General features: G+C 48.9%; 1 protein-coding gene across 1 annotated transcript in view; it reads right to left on the bottom strand.

The window, feature by feature from the left end:
- The window catches only part of ANTXR1 (ANTXR cell adhesion molecule 1), a 35,633-nt gene extending 25,982 nt beyond the window's left edge, over window positions 1-9,651 (bottom strand). Inside the window, exons 1-5 of the mRNA XM_059490841.1 lie at window positions 9,171-9,651; window positions 2,863-2,934; window positions 2,258-2,329; window positions 867-948; window positions 28-61 (exon numbers count right to left, since the gene is read on the bottom strand). Coding sequence (XP_059346824.1) covers window positions 28-61; window positions 867-948; window positions 2,258-2,329; window positions 2,863-2,934; window positions 9,171-9,322 — 412 coding nt within the window. The 5' untranslated portion in view covers window positions 9,323-9,651. The remainder of the gene's footprint in view (window positions 1-27; window positions 62-866; window positions 949-2,257; window positions 2,330-2,862; window positions 2,935-9,170) is intronic.
- Between the last annotated feature and the right edge of the window lie 1,848 nt (window positions 9,652-11,499).

The raw sequence follows: 11,499 nt of genomic DNA on the forward strand, positions 1-11,499 counted from the left end.
TTCAGTGGATCAAGAAGGGCCTCTCACCATGAACATTCTCGTGGTAAATCTGCTCACTGGCCTGAAATCAGATCAGAAGATTGTCAGTAATAAATCAACAATCGGTTTGTTCATCCATCAGCCAAAGCAGCCCCAGAGCTGTGTCCCACTGCTCTCCTCTCTGGAAACCCCATCCCCTTTCACCCCCCCTGAGAAACATCCCAGGCTAATATTCCTAAATAAATATTCCTAAATATCCCCAAATAAATATTCCTAAATATTCCTGAATAAATATTCCTAAAGATTCCTAAATATTCCTAAAGAAATATTCCTAAATAAGAATTCTTAAATATTCCTAAATAAATATTCCCAAACATCAGTGCCAAATATTCCTCAGCAGCCCCAGATCAGCTATCCCAGCTGCAAATACACCAACAGCTCAGTCCGTGTGCTCCCGTTTCAGGGATGGGGCAGCACTTGAACACTTCAAACCCTTCCCAAATCCCCACGTGGGAGGCAGTGCAGGAGCTCAGCTTTAGAGAAACCCCCGAGCCTGTAAAAATATGTAAAAATGTCAAAACCTGAGCTGGTAAAAATACGTAAAAATGTCAGAACCATGCCCAGGAGGAGAAGACAATAAGGTCTGCAGTCCTTTGGGCACCCCAGGCGTGAGCTGTGGCCTCAGCCCACCCAGCCCAGGTGGGACTGACCCCTTCCCACCCTGCTGGACACAGACCCAGCGCCACTGCCTTCCCCAGGCAGAAATGAAGGAATGAGCAGAGTTTGCAGCCCCAGCCCTGCAGAGGGACAGGGTCCCTCTCCCCCAGCAGGAATTCCCAAGGGTTGCGCAGCCCCCGGGGAGCAGAGACAGCCCCTGGCCCCGTTACCCTCTCAAATCCTTCGTGCATGTACGTGTCCCCTCCTGGCAGCACCTTCTGCAGCTCCTCCAGGCCCTGCCGGATCTGCTCCCTGCGAGGAAGGCAGGGCTGTGAGAGACACCCAGCAGAACGCCACCGAGGCGTCCTGGTGGCACTGCGACACCCAGGGGGAAAGCCACCAGGGTGTCCTGGCACCCAGCACAGGTGGGTGATGGACCCAGGGTGTCCTGGTGGCACTGTGACATCCAGGACAAAGCCACCAGGGTGTCCTGGCACCCAGCACAGGCGGGTGATGGACCCAGGGTGTCCTGGTGGCACTGTGACATCCAGGAGCAAAGGACCAGGGTGTCCTGACGGGCAAAGCCACCAGGGTGTCCTGGCAGGAGAAAGCCACCAGGCTGTTCTGGAACCCAGCAGAGGTGGGTGATGGAACCAGGATGTCCTGGCTGGCACTGTGTGACACCCAGGAGAAAGCCACCAGGGTGTCCTGGCAGGCAAAGCCACTAGGATGTCCTGGTGGCACTGCGACACCCAGGACAAAGCCACCAGGGTGTCCTGGCAGGCACTGTGACACCCAGGAGCAAAGGACCAGGGCATCCTGGTGGAAGTGTGACACCCAGGAGCAAAGCCACCAAGGTGTCCTGGCACCAAGCACAGGTGGGTGATGCCCCCAGGCTGTCCTGGCATGCCGGGCACAGAGATTGGGAACCAGAGTCACCCAGTGCCTCCCCAGGCTGGTCCATCCTCCCAGCCCTGTCCTGCAGGAGATGCCCAGTGAGGGTGCACTGCTCTGCAGGAAGGCAGCCAGCTCCCTCCCCTCTGGAATGTGATCCCAGCCATCTGAGATGTAAAACACATGCTGGCTTACACACCCCACACATGTGGAACATATATTCCTGCTCCACGTGGCAGTGGAGTGAACAGAGGAAGCGAGAGAGATTTAGGGACCTCATCCAGCTCTCCTTGCAAGGCAGAATAATTAAAATAAAATAAAAATAAAATAAAACATTTAAAAAATAAAATAAACAACACAAAATATTAAAAAGGAAAAATAACTAAAAGTAAAATAAATGAAAAAATAAAATAGAATAATCCATCCCATAGATTTTTCTGGGATTAACATGGGGCTCTGTAAGGGAGTGGCAGGGACACCCTTGACAAACAAGGCAATCTGGTATTGCCACAAAACCCACCCCAAACTCTTTTTGGCTGTGCCACACCTTCAGGCCCTGAGGAAATCTCACTGCCCCCCCAGCCAGGGGTGTGGGTTGCACCTCTGCCTTCCAAGCTGCTTTTGTGGGAAGGGATTTTCATCCCTGAGGATGTTCCACAGGCACTGAGCCTCTGCTCCTCTGACAAAAGCACACAGAAGCTGCTGTTGACTTTAAACCTCTCCTTACCTGTCTTCTGTTAACCTCATCAGAATCGTCCCTCTGGTTGAAAAGACAATGAAGGACATCCTCAGCTGAGGGCTGGAGGAGAGAAAAAAGGGAATTAATGTGACACAATCACACCCAGCCCAGCAGGATGGAAACGTGTTCAGCCCTGGGCTTTGCTAGCCCAGGGAAACCTCAGGGAATCCTTGTGAAACCTGGGATTGTTAAAGCCAGAAAGGCAGGAATACATGGAATTGTTTTATCTCCCGCAGGTCTGAGCCAGGGAAGGCAGGCAGGAATACATGGAATTGTTTTATCTCCCCACAGGTCTGAGCCAGGGAAGGCAGGCAGGAATACATGGAATTGTTTTATCTCCCCACAGGTCTGAGCCAGGGAAGGCAGGCAGGAATACATGGAATTGTTTTATCTCCCCACAGGTCTGAGCCAGGGAAGGCAGGCAGGAATACATGGAATTGTTTTATCTCCCCCTGGCCCTCAGAACAGGAGCGTGGGGAGCAGCAGTGAATGGAGGGTGAGCCCTTTGTGCACCACATTTCCCCATGGAGCAGCACAGGAGGGGCTGGGCTGGCAGCCCCAGATTTCCCTGGGGATTTCAGAACTTTACTTACCTGATGAACTTCCTGGCCAGGTGCTCCACAAAGTGATAGATCTCGTTCCAGTGGTGCAGGACACTGCCTGACCTGGGGACACAGGGGTGACAGACAGACAGACAGACACGTCAGGGTCACTGCTCTGCCCACACTGCCCAGGGAGGCATCTCCTCTGTTCAGCACTCACTGCTCTTCATCCAGAGACATCAAGCTGGGACTGACATTTCCCACTCAACTTAAAATCAAAATAATTCCCGCTCCTGTGACGGTGCTCACAGGGGTCCCAGGATGAGGGAAGAGATGAGAATGTTGACTCCATGTTTCAGAAGACTTGATGTATTATCTTAACATAAAATTATTATTAATAACTTATTATATTTCTATAATTCTATAATATTATTCAATTTATAATATTTTATAAATATTAATATTCTATAAATAGTATAAATAATTGTAAATTATAAAATTATAAATATTTTTATTATATTATGACATTATAATACTACTAATATTTTATAAAATATTGTTAATATTTTATAATAGTATATAATTTGTTTTAATATATAATTATTATATATAATAGAATATATAATTTATTGTTTTAATATTTAATTAATATATAATATATATTAAAACTATACTAAAAGAATAGAAGAAAGGATTTCATCAGAAGGCTGGCTAAGCTAAGAATAGAAAGGAACGATAACAAAGGTTTGTGGCTCGGACAGAGAGTCTGATCCAGCTCACTGTGATTGGCCATTAATTAAAAACAACCAACATGAGACCAATCCCAGATGCACCTGTTGCATTCCACAGCAGCAGATAACCATTGTTTGCATTTTGTTCCTGAGGCCCCTCAGCTTCTCAGGAGGAAAAGTCCTAAGAAAGGATTTTTCAGAAAATGTCATGGCTGCACACTCCATCGAGGGTTTGGGGCTGCCCTTGGCACTTAAGCTGGGCTTTAACACAGCCTGAACCAAACAAATAAACCCTGTGAGAGTGAGGAGCTGCCTCTGCACAATGTTTTAGATTAATTCCACCCACTCACCTCCAAACCATTACACAGAGCTTGCAGCCCAAGTGTGTTCTGAGAATTACATGCACTTGGAGGAACAGATTGTTGAACTCCTCCAGAGTTTCCACTGTGCCAGAGCCCATGAGAAGTAAAACACCTCAATCCACGTTTCAGCTGCTCTGGTTAATCCTTCCACACCTCAGCTAAAGACAAAACAAACTCATTCTGCTCCTCAGGAGAATAAACCACAGGATGTAACGGGGTTGGATTATTCTTCTTTATGTTGTAAGAACAAGGAAAAAAATAGGTTAATCAGAATCTTTCAGCACAAAATGCCCCTTCTGGCATAAACACATCTGTGAACACTGGAATATTAATATTGGAAAAAAAACTTCTTTCCTGGAGTTGGAAAATAAACGTGTCATCACTTATTCAATTCATTGAGTACAATTAGAAATATTTACATGGGAAATAACCATTCCAGCTCCAACAGAAATTCATTGGTCTGCAGCCTGAGGAAGAAAGGGTGAAGGTTTGAGATGGTTTTTCACTTCCCAGGAAGAAAAGGCAAAGGAGCTGTCCTGGCTCAGCTCTGGGAGTGCCAGGGCAGAGGCAGAGCAGGTCCTCAGGCTGCTCAGAAATAAACCCAGGATACACAGCTGTGGTTTATTGCTGTTTATTTTTATTTATTTAATGCCAATGGAGAGGCAGAGCAGGTCCCCAGCCTGGCTGCTCAGAGAATAAACCACAGGATGTAAAGCTGTGGTTTATTGCTATTTATTATAAGTTATTTCATGCTGGGGGAGAGGCAGAGCAGGCAGGACCCTCAGCAAATGCTTTTAGTGCTGAATTCTTCATTTCTTTCTTTCCTCAGGACATGGCACAAGGGCTCCTTCCCCACACAAATGTTTATTAAAAAGGAACAAAGGAACACCAATAGCCAAGCTCTCGATAAACCAATTAAACCACAGGCAGTGGGAAAATTAGAATCATAAGAGGTGAGGGGTGACAACATCAGGAGTTGCTCTCAGACAGGAAACTCAACCCCCAAATTGATAGAACAGAGACACACAGGGCTCAGCCCCAGGTGCAAATTCCCCCTGGATGGATGGGATAACTCAGAGAGCTTGAATTCCACAGGCACTCCAGGCCCAAATAATTTCCTACAACTGGCCTGGAAAAGAAGTTTTTATTGTCTTTAGGTGGTGAGGCATAAAAACCACCTGAATTTATAGCAAGGGTCACATCAGTTTCCAGAAGGCTTGGAGAGGCAAGGTTGGTTAATCAGAAACCAATTAATGCTTGTTTCGGTTGCTTTAGACCAAAAATTCCCCTCCCAAAAGCACCTCAGGGGAGATTCCCACATTTCCTGACCCAGCTGGTGGCAGGCATAAGGAGCTGGGAGCAGCAGCCCCTGCCCAAATGCAATTTCTGAATCACACTTCAGAATTCTCATGCTCTTCACTCAGCGTAAAATGGACAAACCCAATAAAAACAATAAAAATGGACAAACCCAACAGAACCATCAAAAACTGGCAAACCCAAGCCAACCAACAAAAATGGACAAACCCAGCACAACCAACAAAAATGGGCAAACCCAAGCACAACCAACAAAAATGGGCAAACCCAAGCACAACCAACAAAATGGACAAACCCAAGCACAACCAACAAAAATGGGCAAACCAAACACAACCAATAAAAATGGACCAGCCCAACACAACCAGGATTTCTGCAGCCAGAGCAAAGCTCACAAAAGCAGCATCAGCTCGCAGTGCCACCTCCCTGAGCTGTGTCACTCAGCAGCCACACTGTAAATGACACTCCCTTTGCACAGGGAGCCAGGCCAAGAGCTCTGAGCAGGACGAGCGTTTCTAGAGTCCAACTGTAAGATAAGAAAAGCCAATTTTCAAATAGTTCTCTCCTCATATTCCCCAAAGAGCCGAGACGAGCGGTGAGCCAAGGCTTTGCAGCTGAATGGGCTGATGCTGTGAACTTGCAATTGAAGAAAAGGCTCGTCCTGAGGATGCCAAGATCTCTTCTGGACGAGGGCCCAATAGATGGAAATTAAACCCTGTGACCGTGTTCACAGGGGTCTGAGGATGAGGGAAGAGACGAGGATCTGACTCCATGTTTCAGAAGGCTGATTTATTATTTTATGATATTTATTACATTAAAACTATACTAAAAGAATAGAAGAAAGGATTTCATCAGAAGGCTGGCTAAAAATAGAAAAACAAGAATGATAACAAAGGCTTGAGACTGACCAGAGAGTCTGAGACAGCCAGACAGTGATTGGCCATTAATTAGAAACAACCACATGAGACCAATCACAGATGCATCTGTTGCATTCCACAGCAGCAGATAACCATTGTTTACATTGTGTTCCTGAGGCCCCTCAGCTTCTCAGGAGGAAAAATCCCAAGGAAAGGATTTTTCAGAAAAAATCATGGCTACAAAACCCAAGTAAACCATTCTCTTTAACAGGAGAGTGAGACCTTCTGTGGCCACCTGCTCTGGCCTTTTGTACCTGTCAGGTGTGGAGAGAGACCCTGCAGTGGCTCCTTCAGCAGTGCCCTCCTCCTCCTCGCTGGGACAGGGTGCTCCAGAACCCAAAGCTGCACCTGAAGCTGCTCAAGCCTCCCTAGACTTGGTCCTTCTTGCACTTTTTAGACTCCACTTTTCCATTTCTGCACCTGTGGCTTTGTCCAGTCACAATCCAGGAGGGATTGCACAGAATCCAGCCCCAACTCTGACACCAAGGTCTCATGCGAGTGAAGGGCTCTGCAGCTGGCAGGAGGACATGGAGACACTTGGTTCAGGGGCTGGTGTTGATCCAAAGATCTCCTTAAGCTTGCTGGGTTTGGGCTATAAGTCCCAGAGATGCCATTTACCTAAGAAGCTGTGCAGCATCCCTTTATTGAGCTCCTCAAAACCAACACCAACGAGCCCAAAAGCATCCTCTGCCCTCCCAAACCCTGCAGGAGCAATTGTGAAAGGCCTCCGGAGCACGGAGGCTCTGAGGGGTGATGCAATCCTTGGAGGAAATGCTGATATCTCGTGCCACAGCACACAGCTCGCTGCCAGCACAGATCCACGGGGCTCAGGTCAGAGCAGGACAAACCCCTCAGGACATTCCTCTCCTCCTGGCTGGCAGGGGTTGTGCAGGAAAACAACTAACAAACAAGCAGCCGTGCCTTAATTTCCATTAATCAGCAGACAGAGCGCAGAGTGCTGCAGGCACTCACTGGGTCCCAGCTGGAAGGGAGCTCCTGCCCATTCCTTCCACCAGGAATGCTCATCTGAGAAATGCAAAGCTGTGTTTCGTGTCAATGTGTGTATTTGTGATTGCCATATGTGTGGAGAGTGACAGTGGGATAGCTGCCAATTCTAACAATAACTGAGGAAAATAAACCATGGAAAAAGCCTATGAACCTATATTTTGTTTGCAATTAACCCTTGTTGATTTAGGAGCATTGGAATTAAAGCGTTAAGGATGTTGCTCTTTACTTGCGTTTAATCCATAAAAAGCTCTGCAATAATAACCTTTTGAAGTATAATTTTAGAATATTGCTTGTATCCTTGAAACTATAGCTTTGGAATATATATAAAGGAAACACACTTATCTCACACCTTAATAAAGCAGAGAAAAGCAGCTTGAGAAAGGAAGATGAACATCACCTCAAGGATTTATGGTTTTGACCAAGGGAAGCTGGGCATCACTGCTATGAGGTTTATAGTCCTTGCATTAATTAAAAGGTGGAGCATCAGGAGCACTGGCACTCTGGAGCAGGCAGTGTCTCAGCGCTGGGTTTTGCCCAGGATTTTGTAATAAAGGGTTATGTAATTCCAAGTAATTTCTGCTGATGGAATGTGGGAGCTACTGCAAAACACTCCAGAGGATCAGGCAGAAACTTCGTCTGGGAGCGCTTCTGGCAACGTGCAAACACTTTCCTGCCTCTGAAATTTATGGTTATTAATGTCAGTGCCATGGCTCTGGCAGGCAGCACCTCCACCATTTCCAAGCCTTTGCTTCGAAAGAACTGCTCTTGATGGAGAAAATCAGGACACCTATTTCAGCTAGGATTTTTTAAGGTTTTTTCCTTTCTTTTTTTTTAATTGCTGTATTGCTTTAGTAAGGAGCTTTCCAAAGCTCAGCACAAAACGATTCCACATTGCTCCATCCCCATCTGCGAAAAGCAGCACTGGTGCAGCGCCAAGGAGGTGACACTGCCACAGTTAGTGATGAAAAAGTGAGGCAGGAAGTTATCTGCAGCACAAACAGCTAAACAGGCAAAATATGCGTTTGATTAACAGAAGAAACAAAGAAAGTGTGACTCAGCTCGGGCAGATGAAGCTCTTTAAATGGGCTGCTCTCCATCCCAGCAGCTGAATTCAGCCCTCTCTGAGGGGAGCAGCCCCTCTCTGGGAGCTGTGGGCATGGGCAGAACTCCCTGCGATATCCCAGCCCTGGAATTGGTGCTGCAGGAACAATTCTGCACTCCCTGCAGGGACAATTCTGCATTCCCTGCATGTTCCCAGCCCTGGAACTGGTGTCTGAAGGAGCAATTCTGCACTCCCTGCATGTTCCCAGCCCTGGAATTTGTGCCTGCAGGAACAGTTCTGCACTCCCTGCACATCCCAGCCCTGGAACTGGTGTCTGAAGGAACAATTCTGCACTCCCTGCATGTTCCCAGCCCTGGAACTGGTGTCTGCAGGAACAATTCTGCACTCCCTGCATGTTCCCAGCCGTGGAACTGGTGTCTGAAGGAACAATTCTGCCCTCCCTGCATGTTCCCAGCCCTGGAACTGGTGTCTGAAGGAACAATTCTGCCCTCCCTGCACATCCCAGCCTGGAATTAGTGTCTCCAGGGCCAATTCTGCACTCCCTGCACATCCCAGCCTGGAATTAGTGTCTCCAGGGCCAATTCTGCACTCCCTGCACATCCCAGCCTGGAATTAGTGTCTCCAGGGCCAATTCTGCACTCCCTGCAGGAACAATTCTGCACTCCCTGCACATCCCAGCCCTGGAATTGGTCTCTCCAGGGCCAATTCTGCGCTCTTTAGGCGCTGCTTTAACCAACACACTCGAGCTCAGCGCACACAAAGCTCCCGCCCTGTAAAACCCACAACGATGCCATCACGGGGCACAAAGGGATTTGGGCACCGGAGCCACCACAGCAATAACACAGCAAGCAGCGGGAGCCGCGAGGTGCCCCGGGGACGCGGGGACTCCCGCAAACCCCAAACCCAGGGGAAATCTCCTCGTCCCAGCCCAGAGCCCGGCGGAACGAACAAAGCAGGCGGGACTCACTTGTCCAGGATGAAATACAGATCGAACCCTCCGTAGCAGGCAGGACCTCCGTGCTCTCTCCGCCCGCCGTGCCCAGCGCAGGTGAGGCTGCAAACGGCGAGCAAGGCGCACTGCAAACCAAACCTCCAGACGCTCTGCTTTGCAGTGGCCATTATATCCACAGAGGAGGAGAAAAAGAAAAAAAAAAAAAAATCTCTTCTTCCGAGGCTGCTTTATTTCCCAGGTTTCTCCACAAAAGCCATCCAGCGACCCCCGGGAGGTTTCGGTGTGAATTGTATTCCTGAAAACTCCGCTCGCAGCAGCTGTCCGCAGGAATTGCCAGGCTTTCCTTCCCCCTTGTTTCCCTCGCGCCGCTGTTTCTCGGTTTCGGATTTCAAGATGCACAATACTGTATTTCACTTTTTTTCTTTTTAAAGGGACTCGACCCTCAGTGTCCCCGGCAGCTCTGGGGGAGCAGCACCATTGTTTGCCAGGAGCAGCCTCCTCCTCCTCCTCCTCTCGCTTTGTCACGGGCTTCAGCAAACGCAGGGAGGGTTTGTGGCTTCCCCCCCTTCCCTTTAATTATTATTGTTATTATTGAAAACGGCAAGCTCTGCTTTTCCTTGGTGAGATAAGCTCGGAGAATGCCATCTCGTGGCCACAAAATCTGCAGCACGGAATGGAATCCCAGCACGGAATGGAATCCCAGCACGGAATGGAATCCCAGCCCGGGCTGGGTTAGGACGGACCTAAAGCCCAGCCCAGCTCTGGCAGGGACAGTTTCACTGCCCCAGGGTGCTCCAGACCCCATCCAGCCTGGCCTTGGCACTGCCAGGGATCCACAGCTGCTCTGGGAATCCCATCGCAGCCCCTCTCCCAATATTTCTCCCCAAAATCCCAGGGAATCCTGGAATGGTTTGGGTTGGAGGAGACCTCAAAGCCCATCCAGCCCCACCATGGGTCCCACACCTCCCCGTGTCCCAGGTGGCTCCAACCTGGCCTTGGGCACTTACAGGGATTTCAGCTGCTCTGGGAATTCAATCCCACCCCCACAGGGAGGAATTCCTTCCCAAAACCCAAAATCCCACCTAACCCTGCCCCCAAGGCCGTTCCCTCCATCCTGTCACTTCAAATTTGCTCCCCACACAGAGAGATGTGCAGGGACATCTTTATTTCCACACAGGCAGAAGAGAAGTGCAGGGACATTTTTATTTCCATAGACAGAAGAGACGTGCAGAGAAATCTTTGTTCCCCATACAGACAGAAGAGACGTGCAGGGACGGCTTTGTTCCCCACACAGACAAAAGAGACGTTCAGGGACATCTTTATTTGTGCAGGGACATCTTTGCTCCCCACACAGACAAAATCTGGGTTTAAAGACCTTTAAAACCTTGGGGCAGCTTCTCAGGAGCGAAGAGCTTCCTCCCCTGCCTTTTCTCACTCCTGAGCAGCGCCCAGCAGTTCCTGTGGTCACCAAAGCCTGCCCCAAATCCCCAAACTCCAAAGCCTGACCTGTTCCAAGGAAACCAGAGGAGAATATAAATCAATGTACACTCACCTCTCCTTCCACAAACAGCACCCCAGGCTCCACGGCAGGCAGGGGAGCTCACAGCGAGCACCAAGCCCGCTGAGGGAGCCCCTGGTGCCTCCAGCCGAGCTTTTATTGCTGCAGGGATCCCAAATTCCCCGCGGGGCACACCAACAGCCCCAATCCCCTAAATGCCAACACCTGGGGAGCTCAGAGGGGCTGTCAGGGGATGCGATGCGCTGTGCCAGGCTTTCCAGCTGTGCGACTCGAGGCTGACACTCAGCGGCCAAGAGGATTTCTTTCTTCCCTGGGCTGCTGTAATTGTTCAGAGATTTGAGCAACAGGAATCCCAGCCTTGCTTTGTGTCAGGGACAGAGCTGTTCTAAATCCCACAAAGGAGACTCCCCTTCCTCTAAAAAAGAGAAATTCGTTGTTTTTCACTGATTTCTATCTGCCTTTTGTGCCCCATAGGTTTTTAGTGAGCAGCATCTTTCCCCAGGCAGGGAAGGAAGGTCCAAACTGTGAATTCCCTGTTTGTACCACACACACCCAGCTCTCTGGCTCTGCTGGGATGAAAAGAGCAGTGAAAGGGCAAATATGGGACAAAATATTTTCGTGGAGGTGCTCTTAGATGAAAAAAGGGTAGAGTAATGACAAACAGGCCAGAGTTATTCCATGATGAAGGAATTTAATTGATAGCTCTGCTCACCAACTGATCTGTTCCAGCACCCAATCCTCAGGAAGGAATCTCTTGGAAGAAGAGATGCCAGGGAATGATTCCAGCAGGGCTGGATTTGGGCAGCAGCTCAGGAAAGGCAGGAA

Source organism: Ammospiza nelsoni, chromosome 30, assembly GCF_027579445.1.
Source record: "Ammospiza nelsoni isolate bAmmNel1 chromosome 30, bAmmNel1.pri, whole genome shotgun sequence".
Taxonomy (NCBI): Eukaryota; Metazoa; Chordata; class Aves; order Passeriformes; family Passerellidae; genus Ammospiza; species Ammospiza nelsoni.